At 41.3% G+C, this 22,728-nt stretch overlaps 1 protein-coding gene across 2 annotated transcripts in view; it reads right to left on the bottom strand.

Annotated features, from left to right (window-relative positions):
* calcr (calcitonin receptor) overlaps nucleotides 1–22,728 on the bottom strand; it is a gene marked incomplete at its 3' end in the record, with an annotated part of 66,525 nt that overhangs the window by 27,326 nt on the left and 16,471 nt on the right. For both annotated transcript variants that reach the window (XM_080837871.1, XM_080837872.1), the window contains exons 2-9: nucleotides 15,894–15,956; nucleotides 13,552–13,720; nucleotides 12,895–13,002; nucleotides 10,743–10,855; nucleotides 10,506–10,629; nucleotides 10,275–10,385; nucleotides 9,886–9,998; nucleotides 4,833–4,924 (exon numbers count right to left, since the gene is read on the bottom strand). In XM_080837871.1, the coding sequence (XP_080693997.1) occupies nucleotides 4,833–4,924; nucleotides 9,886–9,998; nucleotides 10,275–10,385; nucleotides 10,506–10,629; nucleotides 10,743–10,855; nucleotides 12,895–13,002; nucleotides 13,552–13,720; nucleotides 15,894–15,935 (872 nt within the window). In that variant the 5' untranslated portion in view covers nucleotides 15,936–15,956. The remainder of the gene's footprint in view (nucleotides 1–4,832; nucleotides 4,925–9,885; nucleotides 9,999–10,274; nucleotides 10,386–10,505; nucleotides 10,630–10,742; nucleotides 10,856–12,894; nucleotides 13,003–13,551; nucleotides 13,721–15,893; nucleotides 15,957–22,728) is intronic.

Raw genomic sequence — 22,728 nt, 5'->3', positions numbered from 1 at the left:
ATTTAATTAATTATGTCATGGTCCTGTGTTGCAGCGCATCAATAATTTATTTTATCTGTCAAACTCACCCATCAAAGTCAGTGGGCGGGGCTAACGCTGATTTAGTCTGATCCATTGCTTTAGTCTGAAGTGCCTGGAGAGAGACATTTTTCCACCGGTTCCAGCACCAAAACTTAACGTTATGGAATCTTGTGACATGTTACTTTGGATAAAATTGTGAGTTATTCACGAGTGGTCTTCTTCCAGCGAGAACGCAAATTCATTTCGATAAAACTTAAATTTTGTTTAACTTTTTAATACCATGTAGTACCATACGACCTAAAGTTAAAGTTCTGTTTACTTGATCACTTTAGACTACAGTTTTTGAGATGCTCCATGGACCAGCTCAGCAGTAGTTAATTCCTCTGAAATAAACCTTTCAGCATATTCACACCTATTTGCCTTGAGAAGTTTCTTGAGAACTCTTAGAATTTTCCACGACATATAAAAGTTCTGTTTACTTGGCCATGGCTTTCTATATTTTCTCACGTAGATCAGACGAGTGGCAATGCAGTTCATGACGGGAGTTGACTAGCTACTTAACAACTGTAGCAGTAACCTACAGCAGCTAGTGCTAGTTACTACACGAACGTGCTTAGTCAAGAGCTTCTTTTTTTTCAAGTGGCAAGTCTTCTACAGTACACACAATACAAAACCAGCACTACATCACGGTCTCAGTTAATGATGCAACTACGGGTTTTCTACGAGCAGGCAATGCAGCTCATGATGGGAGTTGACTAGCATAGTACCTCACGACAGCTAGCAGCTACAAGAACTTGCTTAGTCAACTGTTAATATCAAGTGTAATATCACACAAAAACAACAAGCCAGATTGAAAGAGATAATGTATACAAAGCAGACAAACCAACACATTTTGATGGATGAAAGCCCTCTTTATTATTTGTAATGTGTTTGTTATTAGGTCTGTTTTCCTTTTGAACCCTGTCCTTTTGAATCCAACTCTCCTCGTATTTCCCCATACATTTTAGCTTTCCTTACTGACTTTTCAATTTTGTTTTGCATTTCTGTTGATGGCTAAATTGCTTTCGAGGTATTTAATCCATGGTCCACTACTGGATCGATTTTCCGTTTTCTTCATCTCGCACGCTCTGGATTTTTAGCGTTTAAGAAAAAGTTTTGTTTGACACAGCGTTTAGGAATGAGGCCCGGTCAATCCAAATATCTTGAATCGGTAAGCCTTGACTTGATGTGCAGGGTAACCAATCAGGTTTTAGGAATCCGCCCACTGACTTTGATGGGTGAGTTTGACAGATAAAATAAATTATTGATGCGCTGCAACACAGGACCATGACATAATTAATTAAATAGTGAAATAATTAAATGTGTTTTTTGACATAAAATGAATTTGTATTTAATTAATTAATGACACATTTAATGAAACATTTATGTATGTATTTCCTATTTGAATTAATTAATGACACATTTAATAAAACATGTATGTATTTAATTCCCATTTTAATTAATTAATGACACATTTAAATAATTATTGATGGTGTATTTATTTATTGAATTTTGGCACTTTCAGTCCTCCATAGAAACCAGCCCTGTGTTTGAACAAATGTAAATCATAACCTCAACTCAGTTCTCTAACTAATGTTTTTGATTGTGAGTCTTTCAGAGTATCACAGACTACTAAGCAACCAAAGGGAGTGATTTTCTTTAGGAAACACACTCCCCTCCTTAATCTTTAAGAAGAAGCCGCGGAAAAAATGTACCACTTTAGAGACCACTTTAAAGACCACTTTAAAATTATCCGTTTTTCTGGTTTTTCTATCTATTGGTGTATGTTTGAGTACATTTATCATTTTTGTTTTATTCTATTACAACTGACAAGAAAAATTACAATTTGTCAAAATAACAAAAAAGATGCAGTGTTTCCAGATATCGAATAATGCAAAGAAAACAAGCTCATATTCATTTTTAAACAACACAATACTAATGTTTTAAATTAGGAAGAGTTCAGAAATCAATATTTGGTGGAATAACCTTGATTTACAATCACAGCTTTCATGTGTCTTGGCATGCATGGTGACGTTATGCTACTCCTGGCGCAAAAATTCAAGCAGCTCGGCTTTGTTTGATGGCTTGTTGTGACCATCCATCTTCCTCCTGATCACATTTCAGAGGTTTTTAATGGCATTCAGGTCTGGGAATTGGGCTGGCCATGACAGGGTCCTGATGTGGTGGTCCTTCATCCTCCCCTTCACTGGCCTGGCTGTGTGGCATGGAGCATTGTCCTGCTGGAAAACCACTCCTCAGAGTTGGGGGACATTGTCAGAGCAAAAGGAAGCAAGTTTTTCTTCCAGGACAACGTTGTACTTTTAGAATTGGTAGAAATGTTGTCAGTAGCTTATAGAATAAAAATAAATGTTCATTTTACTTTAACTCATACCAATACATAGTAAAACCAGAGAAACTGATCATTTTGAAGTGGTCTCTTAATTTTTTCCGCGGCTGTATATAGCCAGTGAGATAAGGTCTGCCAAATAATGTGTTATTTTGACCACACCCTAATAAATACACTCTGAAGCAGACACCTCTTTGGGGAGAGATTAGTCAATTCTGAAACAGAGGCAGTGTTTTTCCAGGGCAGGCAGAAATATTTTTAAACAGAATCTTCTGGCCATGTTTAAGTGGTGCCATAAATAAGACAGAAACTTGCAGCTGTATACGGTCATACCTCTGTAAACTTCACATCTGGAGACAATTAGATCTAACATTTAAACCCAGGGCAATTTAGGAGACTGGGCCTTCAATATCAGGCCATTGTCCATAAAAGTATGCGCCTCTGAGACCAAAATGGTTGCCCAGCAATGTGTTCTGATATTATAAGCAGGACTTGTTTTCTGCGCACCTCTGCATTTTGGGCTTAACACTCTAAGGTCCAAGGCCTTTTAGACTTTTCTAAGTTGTCTGACATGCCTTGATGTTTTGTACATTTTGCTTAACTAAAAACATTGATGCACAAATGGAATATATGATTCTATTCTAGAAGACCTCAGCAATAATATTAGAAAAGGGTTCAATGTTTCCGTGGTTGTTCTTTTTATGTCTCTAAGACGAAAACTCAAAAATAAAAATATCCCGGACGAGGGATATAAACCAGCGGAAAATTGTGTCTGACAAATGGAGTGAGTATATTGTTACACATCTTTTGGATTATGCAGCTGCTGGGCTGTGCAAAGGTACATCTGTACCTTGCCTTTGAGCTATATATTTATGAGCTGCTATAAAATGGTGGCTGATCCGTGCTGAGATTCAGAAGACTTAGGGTCTGGCCCACGAACACACCTGTTACTCAATCCACCAACCTTTAGTACAAGGGGAATGTTACCAAGGTGAAATATCAGAACACAGTGCAAGAGAAGTGTGGACTTAAAACAGTGTTTTGTTTTGAACATTTTAAAGACATGACCAAGTATGCATGTGATGCCACACATGCATACATGGCAATCCCCCCCAACCCCCCCCCCCCCCCCCCCCTTTTCGGCTCATTCTGAAGTGCAGACTAGAGCAAGACTTTTGATGAATCTGAATGCAATTTGCAAGCCCCTCATTAGCTTTGATGTGACTGACCTTCAGAAAAAAATTATCTGCAGCTGATATTTACGGCCCAATACCTCCACTTCCAATTCCCCTTTTCCGCAATTAGATAAATCCATCAGATAAATATGTTTATAGTGATCAAAGGGCGGGAAGTACTAGTTGTTTAGCAGAACAGGTTTTTCAACATCCCGTTTCCTCCAGTCATTAGACAATACCATGAAATACCTTAAGCCTTCAGAAATATGCCTGAGGCAGGATGCTGATGGCTTTTTGAAGGCAGAACTAAGCTGGCGAGAAATAGAGGAAACAGAAACCTGTCACCCACTTTCACCAGACCAGCAGTGACCAATTTAATTCTCACGGACAGTTCCAGAGAGCCAGAGGAACTGGTTGAAGTATACAGAACATGCTGTTTGAAACATTCAGGAGAACAGGAGAAACCAGCTTAAAAAAATACACACATAATGAATACACAAAACATACAATCTTCTTCATCTCCTTTATGTCTATGCATTGCAATGAAAAAAAAAAGCCCTCAATGCCATTAGAAAGCTTATCTAATATTTCCGGGGACACTGTAGACATTCTACATGCATGCACGCTAAGTCATTTAGAAGAAGACGAGAAATGGAAATCATTGAGGCTGCGCAGAAATAATCACCAGTCGTAGCCATAACTTGACAAAAAGAAAATGCACTCTGCCTTGCCATGGAGATTTCATTTCCACAGGTGTGTGTGTGTCGCCACTGGCGCCTCAAAGAAAACGTCTATCCATCTTTTCAATCCAATTTCAATTGAGTTTGGGTGATGAATGACAATAGTTAATGCATTGTGGTAAATCAAGCTGCCGCAACGCTGGCAGGCTGAGGCCGAGAGCTTTTGCACTTTGAATAAAATCATTCACCATTCACCCCCCACACACACACCCTTCATCAGCCATTGCCTCTGAAATAGCACAAATCAACCATCGGTTGCGTGAGGGCAAGAGAGAGATGTCATCATGATGATAACATCAAGTCACCAGCCGGAGCGATGCAAGTTGCATGAGACAAGCCGGGCCACCATCACTTTTTAATGACCTCTGATTTGAACAAACTCAAATACAAAAGAAGGCGAGGTAGAAACCACGTGTGTAGCCTGCAGGACGACGCTTTCCTTTGCATAATTCAAGCACAACTGTGGGCGAAGCGTTCAGTGTTCCTGGGAAATTAAACATAAATATTTACCTGAAGTAGAAAAATATGGCCAGGGAGATCAGGTGGGACACCAGGGAAAGACAATGGCCCACGATTGCCATGTAATAGAGAATGTGAGCATTCTGAAAAACAAAGAAATATAACTAAGTAGAAATAGAGGATGGATTATCATAATTTTAGCCGGTGGCAGACCCTTTTTAAATAAGTACTTGCACATAAAGACAACAGGATCTGCACACTGTGGCAGGATTTTTTTTTAGCAGGTGCAACTATTACAAAAATTCTCTTCAAAAGAAGAAGAGAATCGTCCAATAGTGCTGTAGATTGATAATGGAAGTATTTGCACAGAACGTAACATCACAAAGAGCTCCTCTTTCATTTTAGCCTTATACATTCAGGAATCTGGCTTTAGGTCATTTTCACATAGCCTCATTTTCACATACTCAGTCTGGCCCAACCCCGTTGACAATCGTCTCCAGGACTCAAAATCCTGTAGGACCAATCAGCGAACAGTTCAGAGCTGTGACGCAAAACTCGCCTTGGAGGAAAAGACACGAAAAGCTATCGGAAAAGTTGTCTCAACTCTCGAGAACATCAGAAAATTAAAAGGAGAACAAGAGTATTTTCTTGTAAGTTTTATGATTGGAAAGGACGTCGTAGCTCTTCTCCCAACTGGCTTTGGGAAGAGTTTAATCTACCGAATGCTTACTAAACGTTGCTGATTGGTTAAGGGAACTCCAATGATTTTAAACCCCAAGCTAAGCACCCGCTCATCTCGGAAACGAAAATGCATAGCGTTTTGCCAGACTGAAAGACGGAATGAAATGGAGTCACAGGCTGGTAATGGCCAGGCTAATTTTCACATGGATCTGTGTTAAAATGTATCTCTGCAGGTAAAAAGCAAGTAAGGACAAGCCCAGTGAAATCTGCATGAGAGGCACTTAAGAGGCTAAAAGGTTTTTCGGCTCAAACAAACGTAATTAGTGGCAGGTGTGTGGCATCAGTGCATCAGGGTCGACCAACAAAGTTAGCTGCAAATTACCCTCGTGAGCCACTTACCTGGTAACCAAAACGATATGTAACCATGTCACAGGGTTGTCCAGGTGATTTTAGTCTGATTAGACATGCATGCATCCAATTAGCTGTGTGTGTTGCAGCAATTGAGTCCATTGTCTGAACATGAATATAAAACCGTGCTGATGGAAAGATAATATTGTAGTAATTGATAGTTTAGAAGCAAACTGGCTGCCTTAACAGCTGTGCATACCTAGCTGTTTGCCACATGTTATTACAAATTATTTTATTTTATTACTGCAAATGATTTATCTACTTAATTAGGAATAGTAGTCACATCTGTGTTGTAAGGGGATTTGTAGTTCCAAAACACAAGCTCACAATCCACTTCTTTGCTTAATTTAAAGGGAAACTATTGACTCCCTGCTTCTCCAGGTAAAGATGATGGTGAATTTAGTTTTGGCAGATCAAAATCAGATGAGACAAATCTTAGCTTGTACACTGTTGGCAGGATATTGCTGAAGTCAGGAAAGGTCATCCATAGAGATAGTGTAGGATTTAAAAATTGGGACCTCTTAGTGGTGATGGAACAGTGCCCTACTGCCGTTGAAACTGGGAGAAAGCATACTACAGTTGTCACCAGGGCCTCAAACTGGGAGAAAGCATACTACAGTTGTCATCAGGGCCTCAACTGTTTCAGGGAATGAAAACAAAAAAACAGATATGGACCATAGTTTCTAAAAACAAAGACACTATCGCTATTAGTTGTTCTGTAAATTATTGTGCCTGTATTACAGTGTAACTACAAGTGTAGGAACATGCACGTGTAATAAGCATGTTATAGAAATCTACAAATGTGGTATTGCACTTTGCTACAAAAAAAGGTACACTGTTCTTAATAGTGTAACGACACTGTAAAACGGGAACTGTAATTCAATTGCTACATATTCCATTAGCCACAGGTATCTTCAAAAGCAACCTCAACATAAAATCTCAACTATGTTTAGTTACCATCACACTACTTCCACGTTCCCACCATCACCCAGGGCCAGCTTTTCCAAAAGCCTTAGTTGTCCGTAGAATCCCTTTCACAAATCATCTTACATGTTCAGAGCGCTTTAAAATTCCAACATTAAATCCCCGTCCTTTTCCCCACCTTTTTCTTAAGCTAACTATATAAACTATAGACACATAATTGGAAAGTCATGAAATAAGATATTGGCAGTGTCGTTAGTGATTCCATTTGTCTAAACTTGTCTTTTTTTCCTTTTTCCTCAAGAGGTTGGGAAACGAAGTTCCCTCAGAGGAAAAAAACGAAAGAATGAATAACAGAGTAAAATATTAAAAAAATGTAATTACGAAAGACACCGGTGGAGTAGAGTAAGGCCTGTATTCATTTTCTTATTTCCTCATAATCTTCCTTGACCTTTTCCTAATTTTTTCAAATTCCTTCTTCAAGGATACCCAAAAGTGTTCTTGCTTGGGCAGCATGCCACTCACTGTAGGCCACTTGCAGGTGGCATAGAGCAGGCTTATGATGGACGGCTTGAGGAGGCCTAAAATGTTGACAGGTCATGCAACAAACAAATTGAATACGGTGTCGTATTAACATTTTTTAACCATTAGCATTATTTGTGTGTGTGTCATATGCCTCCTCAGCAGCGACGGCGCTACACCGGGGCTAAGGGGTGCTATAGCCCCGGCAAAAAAATGTGTAGCCCCAGTTAAGCCCCTCTAGCATTTAAGCACTGTTTTGCAAATGTCGAGGATGATTTGAGAAATGTACCAAGGCGACTGAGAAAAACTATAAAGGTTCATACGTAACGTATGCATTCTGTTCCAATACAATCCATGCTTGCGTGTTTGTACTGCGCCTGTACCCCGTTTGCCCTGTGCTGTGTGTGTGAGAGAGAGAGAGGGGACAAGAGGGGGGAGTAGGCCGTAAGGTGAACACTGTTTTCGTTTCAACCCGTTCCACTGTCTGGCATCTACACAATCTTTAGCTCATAAAAAAGAACGAGTCCTGCTAACCTACCAAAAAAAAGTTCGTTGCTGAAGTTCCAGTCGATTGTCGATACGTCTTTGTTTTATGCAGAACTATAGTCTTCAGAGCGTAATACGATTCTGGATGTCCAGAAGATCCAGAAGATCATGGACTCATTTGCACTTAACCACAGCAACAGACGCATTGTCCTAGCCTACTGTAAAACAACTCTGGTGATTTTTTTTTGTTTGTTTTTAATCATTCAAACAAGCTGTTCGCACTTCTCGTTGCGGCTGCACTTGTAGCCTATGTTATGAGTTTTACTATTAATGTAATGTAAGTTATGATGTTGTGATCCGAGACAATATTGTCAATGCATAGTTGTTTGTTTTCATTTATTATGCATATGGAATAAATACTTGTTGCATGTTGGATGTATTGTCTGGTTATGGGCAGGCGCATGGTCGCTGTCCGGAGCTGAACCTTTGCACGCACGTGAAACATTTCCGCCATTGCCGCTTGTATTACATTCTCGTGCTGTGTATCATAGCTGCTTTTATTGGAAAAAAAAACAAGAACCTCTTAATAAAGTAAGTGACGTCATGAAAATAAATAATTTTCTTAGCTACCCCACGTATCGGTCAAGCCCCCCCTTAGCACCGGGAGAGAAAAAATCCTGCCGCCGTGCATGCTCCTCAGAGTTTATACTAGGGCTATCAAGCGATTAAAAACATGTATCTAATTAATTGCAGGCTTTGTGACTAATTAATCTAAATGAATTGCTTATATCACTTTGCCCTGAGAAGATTTTTTTTAACTGTCAGATTTGAAGTGACAAAGTAAACAAGCCTTGGCAGTTTGAAGTTCACCACACATTAATGGCAAACAACAGATACAATTAACTTTAAAGAATTAAACAAACTACTCTTGTCTTTTCTAAAACTAGTGCTCTGACTTACTAAGGTAATGTAATACTACATCAACAACTAAAGCACTGATTAAATCTTGCTAGGTTGCGAACAAAACATGCGCTTTATAACTTTGCTTTTCCTCTGTCAAATGCAGTGGTGTTTTCAAATTATTTAGGTAAATAACAGTTTGTTCGTACAGTTATGGTTAGAAATTGTTTACACATTTTCAAATGGTTTTGTACAAGCGTTTCTTTCTCATTCCCCATTCCTCTCGATCTCAAAAACAAGGTTATGTATACAAATAATTCCAAGATGAGGCTGTATACCTGCTATCCAACTACTATTACGGCCTAAAACATAGATGCTATCTCAATACAATCTATGGCCACAACGCAGACGGACCACTCTATCCATCCAATATGGCCACTGTTGAGTGGTGCACAGTGACGGAAGGAGTCAAGGGGCGTTATGGAGTGCACTTAATCAACTTCATTTGTCTATAATGAATTAATTGACAACCCTAGTTTATGCTTACGTTACGCTGGATATGCAGATGTTAAAGTTTATTCGCCTTTAAGTCAATTAGCATGAAGGTTCAATGAAGTTCGAAAGGCAGCAGTGATGTTACCTGATATCATCAAATTAGTAGCTATTTCAGCACTGTTAACGTGAACAGTGTCCATTAGGTACTACTTAAGAGAAAGGCACACACATTCATGTAATAAAATTACGAACACCCGACCCATTATATAGATATCCTGAAAATGCATCGTTTATCCATAAAATATTCAAACATTTCTACATCACATCATGGATGCACAGTAAGTCATAGGTAGAACTCAATCAATATTGAATTGATTCCTGTGTCTGAATCTCTTAAAGATAAAAATCATCTGTCAGTCACACACAGACTGTCACTAATCCTCTGCCACAACGATGTGGTGCGATCTCAGCTCTATCTCTTGTGTCAGCTCTCCGTCTTGTTTCCTCTTTCCCCTTCTCCCTTCTCTCCCCCAAACCCCTGGGGCCATGCATCTTTTCCCATTACCATGTCTTTTTACAGACGCTCTGAGGAACACAAAGTTATTTGCCTCTGTCGCTGTACTTTATTTTAGAGGTTGTTCTTTGTTCTATGACAAAAAATGGAGGGGCGAGAAATATTGTTGTGCCTTACCCTCAGTTTGCTGGCTGTGTAGAATTGGCACAGCGTGTAGTTGGACCAGGTTCTGTTCGTGTCAGGGTGTCGGAACCAATTCCCTGTCTCGTCGCAATATTTGGTAACCCTTTCTGCATAATCAAGGAAAATAAAGGAGGATTTTACATTGAATTATTGTTTTTCTTTGGGAACAGTTTAACTTTTTCAAAATAGCAGTGTTATACCTCCTAGTATAACAGGCATAGATTGATCAGGGTCAGAATTACCTGCATTAATGTTAAATGTTTCCTATATTTATAATAGTAATAACCAAAGTAAGAGACAACAGCACTCCAAATATCCTAACCATGTGATTAATTAGAAACAAACAAACTAGATTGGATAAAATATCAAACCAACACAGGAACCTGTGGGGTCAAAGTCCGGAAAGTGGTCGGGGCAGTTCTGAGTGCCGAAGGATCCTGCTGGAGTGTCATCCCAGCACATCCACCCATCCCAGGTCCGGTTGCAGTACAGTCCTAAACCACCACCAAAGTATGCAACCGTCAAGCACCATACATGCCTACAAGTGCTATTGGGAAATGAAACTGGAGACACTGAAGTTGTTGCTGTGTGTCCTGTGAGCATGGGTCTGATACCTGATTTATTGTACGGGAGGTCCCTGTCCATCTTCTGAAAGCATTTGTATTGGGCGTCCATGATTTTCTTCCTTTCTTCCCCAACAGTTGTGCCGGGCTCCGGTGAACCAAGGGTGGATATCCTCTGTTGCAGTTTACAGCCCAATGAAAGCAAGACAACCATATGAAGACTGACCACATTCAGGCAAGTCTGAAACCGAATAATCTAAGACATCCATGAAAACTGGCAAAAAGTACCTGCTGAACTTTGAGCTGGTCTTTTGGATGGGCGAGACAATAAGTCCAGGTTTTGTTGTCGGAGGGACTCTGGAGCCAATAACCAGATTCATCACAGTATTTTGTAACTTTTTCTGCACAAAAGGACATGATAATAATATAAGTATATGATATTATAATATGAAATCCACATAATAGAGAAATAAACCCATCATTGTAAAAAGATGAAAAAACAAAGTGTCCTGGGCCTCGTTTCCCGATAACGACGTATCTTAACGGCCTACGTGGATTTTGGCGACATCGTAGACTCAATAACACTTTCTACTTACGAGCATTTCCCGAACATCATCTTAAAGTCAGGTGCACGAGCGCAACGTGCACGAGTTCTTAAGCATCTCTTAGGAGCTGTTTACGTCACGTTAACCTGTTTACGTTAATTGCTGTGAAATTAGCTAGCCTATGCGTGCATCGAACGTTCACTGTGCACTGAATTTGGGGCGGGGATAGTAACGCCATCTCCAGCAGAGTATTTAAACTGTGTTCCCATTGTAAGGACATGTATTACGATCTGTCTGAGAGTGGGCTGTCAAAGCTAGCATCATCGAAGTCATACAGTACAGTAGGCTACATACATTCAATAAAATTAACCTACATTTGAGTCCAACTGCATGACCATTCTTACCCTACACTTACCCTTACAATAAAGAAGTGATCCTATTTCAACCATAACTTCATTTAAATAATTTCTTTCTTTATGACATTTAGTTTATAGTTTAGACAGCAACGTTGACATCTATATTCAACTGCATCCACTACATAATCTCAAACTTTATTTGTTGGTAACTCTCCAAAAAGGCTACCATTAACACATTTTTTAATGAAAAGGAAACATGCATCACAATAATACTTCAGTGTAACCTGTACCTATGTGGAGTGCAAATATGTCTTGCCATTACACTACCCAACAGCTCTACGTCTGCTAACACTACAGAATGCATAATTCCTACGGGCACTGCACTAGTTTTGTATAGCCTAATCTTTATTTTCAAATACTCAATATTCTTTATTTCTATTTTGATGGGAATAGGGAGGTGAAACAATGACATTCTCATGATGTGCTATACACAGAAACATCGTTTGGATTTCTTCTATAATAGGCCGAACGATGCCCCTGGTGGATTGCATCGCTAAGTGTGAAGTTACTACTGGATTGCATCGCTAAGTGTGAAGTTACTACTGGTCCTGACCACACGTAGAATTCTTCTCAACGAAAGATAAACTTAAGCTAAGTGCCGCGTCGGGAAACCGGTCTGCAACGTAGGATTCCTCTTACGAACGACTTCAAGTCCTTTTTAGGCTAAGTGCGCGTTCGGGAAACGAGGCCCTGTATGGTTCTTGTTGTCATTCATTCTTATAGCTGGCTGCCTTATCTAAAATGGTCTTACAGTATCATATGACAAAACTCTAATTGTGATTCTATATTTTAAAACGAAAAACCTGACGTTTGAGCTAATTTTACAAAACCAAAAAAAAAAAAAAAAAACATTTTTCTTTGTGCACAGATTGTGGACGAAGTGTGGGGAGAAAGTAAAAGATCGACGAAGACAGATAGAGAGAGAGAGAGAGAGAGAGAGAGAGAGAGAGAGAGAGAGAGAGAGAGAGAGAGAGAGAGAAAGAGACAGAGAGAGAGAGAGAGAGAGAGAGAGAGGGAGGGAGGGAGGGAGGGAGGGATCAATAGAGAGGGTTGAGTTAAGGATGTTCCCCTTTTCATACTTCTCCCTCATGCAGCTGTTCACCCTCTGCCTTCAGCTAATAAATTGTTTCGAGTTGCCAAATAAAGTCGAGCTGAGCTTTGCCAGAAGCTCAGAGAGCGCAGAGAGAAAGGCCAAAAATCGCCTCTTTTTCACTTAGAGGCTCCTTTCATCATGTGCATATCATCCATGGTGTCCTTTGGTAACCATACTCATATTTTAATGGATAAGGTGCGAGACGGAGTCGCTGAGGAAACAAACATGTGGAAGTAATCACACTAGTGAAGAAGCCTGGATCACAGACTTCTTCACGCATTTTTACTGTGTAACGTAGCCTTCTAGTCCTTCTGTTGGGGTGACTGCTCAGTTGTTTTGCTTTATTTGGTCAGGCAGGTAGCCCTGGTGTGACGAGAGGGGCTTACTTGAGCTCTCGAAACCGGGGTAGTCGGGGCAGTTGAGCGTGGCATAGTCGCCTGCGGGGGTCTCATCCCAGCACAGCCAGCCATCCCAGGTTCGATAACAGTAAAGTCCTGAGTCCGTTAAAACACAGAGTATCATGACAGAGAGAGAGAGAGAGTGAGAGAGAGAGAGAGAGAGAAAGAGAGTCAAGCTCACATTGTTTTACTATTAGACAAACCAAACCTTAAAAAAAACTGCTCCACAGCAAAGAGAGCAACAATTTACTTGCAGAGGAGACGACGTCTGGAAAAGGTCACTTGACCTTTGGCTCAAAAGGAACCAGTTACAATGGCTCATGCTGCTCCTTCCTGTGATTTGTATAAAATAATTTTCCACTGTGCAGTGCTTTATCACTGAATGGCTACGATAACAGCGAGATTTTTTTCTACACTGATGTCAGCTGAGAGGGGGCACAGGTATGTGCGGCGGCAGGCACCTAACACCGTGTAAAATAAAAGCAGCAGGACCAACATTGCACTCGCATCGCTTTTCCCCCTGTCAAAATGTTATGAAAAACTCAACACTCCTCTTAATTACACACACACACACACACACACACACACACACACACACCAACGCAAACATCCAGGTGCTGTTTTCTCGCGGACTGTGAATCATACCGGTTCTGTTGCGTGGCGTCACCTGGCCCATCTTCTCCAGGCACCTTTGCAGCCCGTCCGACATGGTTTGCCGCTCGCTCTCCATGGCAGCCAGTGCGCGCTGGAGAGACAACTCCGGCAGCAGCGTGGCTTCCGGCTTGGTCTCGTTCGCTCCTGTGACCGTCGCGCCCTGCAGAGACAGCCATTTTGATGCAACCTCAATTGATCAGTGAGGGGCTACATGCGGGAGAGGATGTTTACTGTCTAGCAGCCAGATGTGAGCCGTGTTGCGTGGGGCGTGCGGGCTGGCAAATGCGTCCTGTGAGTTTAACGGACACAAAAGGCCTCCCTCTGCACACGCCCCAGTTTCCGGATGTCCATGAGCGATTCCTCAGATCGGTGGTGTGTGAACGCCACACTCCACCGCCTGCACGCAGGGGCTTCCGAACTCTGTGTCTCTCTGTGAATTTGATTTGTTTGTGATTTTTACACTGGAAGTGGTCCTAAGTCATCACTCAAAGATGGCGAGAGGAGAGCCTCATCACTCTCTCACCGATTCACCCCAGCATTGTATAGGGTTTTTCAAGAAGCTTAACAAGAAGACTTGGCCGCTGAATAGCAGTGAGATAGATTGTAAGAAGGAAATGGAGAGAGAGAGAGAGGGAGAGATAGAGAGAGATAGAGTGGGAGAAAGATAGATAATGTTCCTTTAGAGCACTAAATAAATCAAGATTGAAATAAGTGTTGCTAGTATGGCTCATCTCTCTAATGACTCGGTGGGGAATTATAATATCTCACCCTTTTACTCCCTTTCCTCCCTTTCTCTCTCTCTCTCTTCTTCTTTCTTTTTCAGAACCTTTATCTTTACACGATAATGCCTCCTTCATTAATATTAATGCAGTCACATATCGTGAACCCAGCACCCGCCTCTTCTTTTCTCTTCAGAGTCTTACTATCCCCCTCTCACTCTCATTATTCTCACATGTATCATTGTCATCCTCCTCTAGTGCACTTCTTCACATCACACTCTTCATCAGCACATGGCACAGAGTTCTTCCTTGGTAACTCATGGCAACAAGAGGCATTTAGGAGACAGGGGTGGACGCAACCGTCAGAGCGGGAGGTTATTTGGAATGATGACGTCCCTTGTAGCAGTTTAGCAGCCGTACATATGATGTCACTCCAAACATTGAAGTAAATGACGTCATACATACGACCACCAGGCCACCACCCATATCGGCTTGGTTTTGGCTTTGTTTGTTTGTTTGTTTGTTTGTTTATTTGTTTCTTTTTCTCTTCGATTAGAGCTCTGACAAATGCATGAAAAATCATTTACTCGATACTTTTCTTCCCAACATCATTTTACATTGAAACTCAGCATGTCACAATTCACATTGAAAAATCTGTCAAATCAGCACATTCTACCTAAGGAATAAAGGCCTGTTGCCCTCTACAACTCTGTCCAGCACTTACAAATATTGTAATCATAATAAAATTGCAAAATTGTAAAATGGAATGCAGTACTGTTGGCAATCAGATGATCACAAGGTCAGGCATGGTATAGGATTTAATTCTTTAGTTCATTCTTCCATGCAAAGGTATAGCGTTGTGCTCCAGCAGTTCTTCTAATTTCACACTTATACCAAGGCAGGTTTCTTTTGCAGGCATGTTTAGGATGTTCATGTGGAAATATAATTGGATGTCATTTTCTATTATCTACAAAAAGTAGATTCCATTCCAAAACCTCGTATTCAGCGCGTTCCACATGCAATTAAGGAAAATGAATGTGCATTCACGTAAAACATCTATCTCAGTTAAGGTGCGAAACATTAATTGTGTCTTGAGATAGTAACACTCCCACGCAAAACATACACTAACACAAATGAATACTACACAGGAATATAGATCTGGTATTGAACACATACACACAAACACACAAACACACAAACACACACACACACACACACACACACACACACACACACACACACACACACACACACTAAGCTCACTCAAGCACTGATAGTATGGGACTTTAACGTCATGCTTGAGAGATTTTCAGCTTTTTTTAGTCATTCAGGCTTTTAATTACCAAGCTCAGTAAATGAATGGTTAATGGACTACTGGACCTCATCAAATTAATCTTTCCCAAACGTTTTACAATTTCTTAAACAGCCACAAGACCTTGACTTAAGAAGATACAGTGAATATGTATCTCCATTTTTACAAAAGGTTATGCAAATAAGCTTCCAAGACATGAAAGAAAGAAAGTCACCATGAGAATGAGAATAACAATATGTAAAATAACAGAAACAGCAGAAGAAATACCTCAATGAAAGCTAAATATACATTTCCAGACTCACCAAAATGAAGGATAGCAAAAACAAGTTGATCGTTCTGTCCATCCTTTTTGATTCCAAACTCTTCTAAAAAACAACAGAGAATGGGGGTCAATTCAGTATAGATGTTTTATCTCTTAGTCAAGACGACACTCACGACTATAAAACAGGGGACACTCAGTACAACCTCTGGTAAGTGTACTGACCATTGAGCGAGCCAATCAAAGTGTTAGCTTCTTCCCTCGTAACAGTGAGGGGAGAGTCAAGAAAAAAGAGTTACCAAGCTCAAGTTTGTCTTCCTAGGTCGGCTGTTACAACACTTTCCTTACCATTCCCCCTCTGTCTCTTCGACCTGAGTCCACTTTTGTGATACAATGACTCCTCTGAGGTTTTCTGTTCTCTGTTCTTCCCCTGGATGTTTGCTCGTCCACACCTTTGGCGAGTCTATGTGTTTATCTGCCAACAGTTAGGCACTCTGACAGACAGACTCGCTAATCACTAAACACCCATGCCTTCCTGTCGCATCGAAAAAGATGGGCTTTTCGTGACTGACAGTGGCTCAGACAATAAGTCCAGGTTAGTCATTCTTCGCTTTTTCACAGGCTGCACCCATTGCATGAGTATGAGTGTGGAAAGAGTTTTAATGGCGGGGTGGGAGGGGGGGACATTCTTTTGCAAATTGCTGCCTATCTCAACTTATTTGTCACTTTATGGACGCCTTGTAAAGGCAATTAGGTGCTTACGGTGGTTAGTGTGTCCTTACTACTGAGGCTGATGTGGACCATAAAAAGTTAAGAGGCACTTTTGATGTGAAGTACTCAACAAATGACAAACACACAGCTTCTGATTAGCACATGATAACCTGGGACCACGCTTTGGATCGGGGAGAAGAGGGCAGCGTCTTTTTATATGATGGAAGCAGGAGTGGCCAGGGGAGGCCACATTCCTTTCCCTTAAAGTTATTGACTTTTCTGAATGTTCGAGTGATTCGATTTATCCCACAGCTGAACAGGAGCATTCTGACACACAAAAAAACAGCCTGTGTTTAGAGGAAAACAATAACGGCTGACGGAGGTTGAGGGGGGGGGGGGGGGGGGGGGGGGGGGTCTGCCACCTCTATCTATTAATATGATAAAGTGCATTGGCTGGTTGTGTGTGTGTGTGTGTGGGGGGGGGGGGGGAGTTGAGTCATCTAGTCATCTCACTCGACTATGTTTGGGTCTTTGGCAGATGGCAGCGCCAGTCGTGCCCGGTGGCAGCGTACTGTGGCACAGCAGGGATGAGGAACTGGACCCTGCTTGCCCTCCAGTGAAATGATGTTCTTGGTACCGGGACAGTTTGAGAGATAGAGAGGAAGGGTACCAGGGAGGGATTCAGACACCCACATGGCTCTCTGTGGGACTCTTTTTTTCCTCTCTTTCTTCTTTCTCTCCCTGTGTCTGTCCCTTTTCCTTTCTTTCTCTTGCTCCCATTCTCTCTCTCTCCCTTTCACATTTCTGACACTGAGACAGGAGGTTTTGTGGGGAAACAGCAGGATCATTGGAGTTCCAGAGTAGCCCAAACAACCCATGGCTATATTTACACATTTGTCGCTTTTATTGGAGCATTACTATTTTTCACTTTTACTTACTGAATTTACTTAAAACAAAAATGTACAGTGCCCAAACTCTGCATTCATAAATCTATTGACCTAGAATTCGGGCAGTTGGACAAGGTGGATAAATCCACCGTTAAGACCGACTTGGGCTGACGAGTGGGAAAAATAAATAAAACAAAAAATAAAAAAACACCCAAGAACACCCAACTGTCAGGACACATTGTCGGAATTCACACCCACATTTTGAGCCTCCATCAGGACACTCCAGGGTAAGGGGACTCATTAGGGACAATCTACCGTCCCTGTCTTTCTGAAACACAGTTTTCTACAAGATGGATGGCTGTGCTTTCCATGTCAATATCGTCGCTCGCTTACCAAAATGTGTTGTAAGTGAATTGTGAGCAATTACAGTCTGCCATGATAGAATGCCTCAGTCACAGCAAGCCTGAGAGGCTCACACATACAGGGTTATTGAGACCCATTTCCTTCATGGATTGATTGATGTAATACTTTTATCTATGGTCCAGATTGCGAGTTCTTTTTTTTCTGATTCAACTGCTCTATGATTGATTACATCAACTACTCCTGTCAGTTTTTCACATTCTAAAATTATACAGCTGCTGGATTATGATTAATCTTAAAGCAGTTTACTTTATAATAAATGCACATTACACACTCTCACCGAGAATATTTATACAGATGATTACATCATTTGAGGGGTTTTGGGTTCTTTTGCACAGCGCTAGGATCATCAAAGTTTCCTTCCATCTTCCATTGGTTCACTCAAAAAAGAAATCCTTCCTCTCCAATTTGAAAAATGGGCTTGAAAAAAAGGGTGTAATTTTGAACCGAGGACAGCGAAATGCACTTTTTGATAAGCATCCATAATTCAGAGCTTCTCCAGCGCAGCGTTTACAGAGTGGTGCTGCAGGCGGTAACGCAGGTACTTGAGCCTGGATGTCCTCCATGCTAATGCAGATCAAGTGGAAGGTACAGGTGTTGTGTGCCGATTAAAGACTTGTTGTAGCGCCTCCTGGGCCCAACTTTGCTCTTTTTCCACTATTACGGCTTTCAGGGAATCTGTGTGTGTGTGTGTGTGTGTGTGTGTCTGTGTGTGTGTGTGTGTGTGTGTGTGTGTGTGTGTGTGTGTGTGTGTGTGTGTGTGTGTTTGTGTGGTACTTTCGGAAAAGGACTCTGCTGAGTGGAGGTCATTTTCAAACAAGCTGCACATAATGAGGAAGCCACTGGAACAGAAGCCCAGAATTGTGTGAAAATCCTGTGCTGCTTCTGCATATGTTATCTAATCTAATGAACTTACAAACACCACAGTGAACTGTAATAACATCCACATGGGGGATGGTTGTTAAATGTGTGTTTTTCAGGTCTTTCCTGAAATACATTTTACGACTTTAAAGCAGCTCTTCAAAAACAAAACACCTTTACACTCTACATTGTAAATCTTTGGTACGGTCAGTATGTTTCACACTGTTATATGTTCTTTTCTATAGAAACCTGTGCCCTAACTGCTTAACCTCTAGAAAATGCACATCTTTAAAGTTAAAACGCCTGTAAGGATGTGCTCAGGCCTTCTCTCATGCAGCAGTAAGTCTCTCCCATCTGTTCCAGACCACCACTGATCCTCGGGGATCATGCACAGCCTCTAATTTGTGATGACTGATTTGCCTTCACCCGTCGTAGCCTAGGCTAAAAGGGTCCACAGTCATCCATAAGGAGTCACTCCAAGAAAGTAACTCCTCCATCTTCTCTCATGGTTTGGCTGTGGAGTAGCAGAATGGCATGTCGCAAATTCTGCTAACCCCGATTTTTTTATGATGACTTCTAAGTATCTAGAGGAGACGAAATATGTGGTGTTTGGGTGTGGGGGAGACCACATGTTTTCTTCCCATATTCAAATGTTCTTTTTCTGGGGTGATTTTCCAGAAAATTACGAGTTTCAGTTAGCTTAGGAGACTACGTGTGAAACAACAGCAGGTCAGAAAAAAAGTAAGGAAACCACAACCAAGGGAAAAGCAATAACACTGGTTTTGTTACAGCCTATCACTCCTGCTCTCCTCAAGCCTGTGGGGTTCTGGTCAGGTATAGAGACAATGAGTCACCCCAAGTGGAATGCAGACCTTCATCGACAATTTCACACTTCTTAACCCCACCGTCCACGTTGACCCTCATTTGTTCTGATCAGGGTCTCCTCTATTTCACACCTGTCCTTTTTTCTCTCTCTTCCTCTTCTTCTCCTCCCCTGGTCCCCTGTCCCATTCCTGACACGCACGCACACACTCACATATACACACACAGACACTCACACACACACACACACACACACACACACACACACACACACACACACACACACACACACACACACACAGTTGCCAAGTGGAGCTCCACATGGTGACAAGTCACATTTTCACTCAATTCGTCTTGGCCAGTGAGACCCGAGACGGCCTCGCTCCCACATGTGCTGCAGCTGCGAGAGGCAGCCCTGAAGAGAGACTGGGAGACAGAAAGGCAGAGGGAGCCCACATACACCCCCGTGAGGTAAACTGGCTGCAGGAAAGGGGGAAAGAAAGTGGAAAAAACACCTGAAATAAAAACACCTGCAATAAAAAGATGTCAGAGATTGAAATTAAAAAAGGAAATACAAAAAATACCTGAACACCATGTTGTCCTGAAAATTCAGTTCCATTAGTTTACAAAATGACTAGTTCCATTTACAACATTTTCTGACGGCAGCAGCACAATTATGCTTAGCGACTTTCATCTTCGGATTCTGTTTGCGCTGCACATCTCTTTTTCTGTGAAAATATTGATCTTCTAAGTGTCTCGGCAGCTCTCGGCACTCACTGCTTGCCCGTATTTCGCACTAGCTAGCTTGTTGGGTCATTTAGCTTGACTGCTCAATGGAAACATGGTAGCCAGGGGGGGTTTCTTTTCTCCACACGCTTGCATAAGGGGATACTTACTCAAGCTAGTCTCTTAAGAAACTACTCACAGGCTATTACAGTTTTTTACAATCGGATACACAAAAATCAAAAGTATTACACAATTATCAAAACCTTCACTCAAGGAGCAAAACAACGGCTCAGATCTGCACAACTATAAGCACATTTACAGTAAACATCACACTTTTTGCGAAACCATACACACAAGTGATTTGCAAAGCACTAAACACACTTTTATACTTTAGACACAGACGTAGGTCACTTCCTTGCAATTCCAAAACACTCTGTCAAGTTACCACACCTATGAGCCGGTCAAATAAACACAGCCATCAAGTGCCCAAACACATGATTGCTTAATTGTAGACACAACAAACAGGTTTAAGCACTATAGAAATGCAGCAGATGAGTAACTGTAATCTGTCTTCAACCAAAATGGAAGGAATCCACAGAGGAGGAGAAGGAGGAGAAGGAAGAGGCCGAGGCCATGAGGCTGAGGTCAAGGTGGAAGTAGAGGAAGCGGAAGACCTGAAGCAGGAGGAAAATGTGCTCAAAAAGAAGAAGACCAAATGTATCAAATAAACTTGAAAGGAGGACAGGCCCATATTCAAGCAAGAACAAGATAGAGAGATCATAAACATGCTTTTGGCAAATACATAATGCTATCAGGCTCAGAGAAATTCAATCGAACATTACTGTATCGGTGACCATGCCATTTTCAATACAGTAATGTCCATCAGGTCTCTCAGTCAACACTGGCGACACTGACAAATCCTAAAACTTTATTTGTACTGTATTTTCATTTTTTTTCTGATCTTTTTTTTTACTGTAAATGGAATTGTAACCTGTACTGGAAACATCTGAGCTTACAGTGTTATGCACACTACTGAAGTAGTATGAAAACTGGGACATTTTGCAATGGATCTGAGGTGTTTTGCTCATTGGGTGTGTGGTTGGGTGTGTGTATCCGATCGTAAAAAACTGTAAGTCTTTCGGTGATTGTTTGGGCGGATAAAACCAGCTTTCCCTAGTGTTTGTGGGCGATTGTTGACACTTTAGAACTCACACATTTGTACCGTTTGTATTCAACATGCAGTGAAGCTTTGATGTTGTAAATTGATTTGTCTGAATTTTCTGATGCATATCAACCTATATTGTTTATACTAGCTAGCTAATGTCTTGGATTACTTGTCAATCCCTTAGCACTGAGTCTTATTATTTGCTGCTTTCCTATGTTTCAATAGCTAACTAGCCTAGGCTACTACTTGCAGCTGACTAAAGCAAAATGTCTGCACGCTTCAAAATCATATGGGCTTCTCAACATCAACATTTCATACTGGGTTTCAATTAATGGTAGGCTGCAATATTCATTCAAAGATTACAGTTTTGTTATGATTAAAGGTGGGTTAGATCTTGGCAATTCAGTTTTAAGCAGGGATTAGAAATGGTTTTAAAGAACGAAAACGAAAACCGGTAAAGAACGACATTTTGTGATGAACGTAATCGAAAACGGGAACAAAAACAATTTCAGCTGTTCCGGAGTGAAAACAATATTTTCAATTTTAAATAACCGGTTAATAACGTTATTTTTCGTTCAAAATAACCTTTCTTGAAATATTGTGGAAATAAAATGATTGTTAAAATAAATCTTGAAATAAAGTTTTATTCCGGAAGTGATGGGCTTGGCTACCTGCCCGCTAAATGTTACCCAGACCGCCTGGCTGAAGTGAAACTACTGTTGACACTAGCGAGTAGCCTAAAGCGGTCCGCATGCTTATCTGACCGTGCTCTCCGATCTCACGAGGCACGCCCTAAAACGCCCTCCTTGAAGTGGGACAACACCTTTCAGCTCCTCGGACAGCCTTCCGAGGGTCTCGGATGGCCTCTGGCCTATACAGCACCGCCGTTTTTAAAAACGATCGCTGGGAACCTGGGACTGGAGGTCCAGGAGTGCATTAGGAGTTGGAGGAAGATCAGGGACAAGTTTGTAAAAATTAAAAAAACTATGAAGGGCACCAGCGGCGATGCAGGAGGAAAACCGACATCTCCCTTCTTCCTTGCTCTATCGTGGCTCTCGCCGCATATAAAGCATAGGGAGACGTCGTCTAATTATGGCAATAATAAAAAAAAATCTTGGTTTTCGAACAGCCTCTTTGTGTTTGAGCTAGCAGAGCATGCAGTGTAAATGATTAAATTGTAAAAGAACCTGGGCCTCGTTTCCCGATAACGACGTATCTTAACGGCCTACGTGGATTTTCGCGACATCGTAGACTAAGTAACACTTTCTATTTACGTGCGTTTCCCA

Source organism: Sprattus sprattus (assembly GCF_963457725.1).
Source record: "Sprattus sprattus genome assembly, chromosome: 4".
NCBI classification, from domain to species: domain Eukaryota; kingdom Metazoa; phylum Chordata; class Actinopteri; order Clupeiformes; family Clupeidae; genus Sprattus; species Sprattus sprattus.
This window is presented reverse-complemented; position numbering and strand designations above follow the sequence as displayed.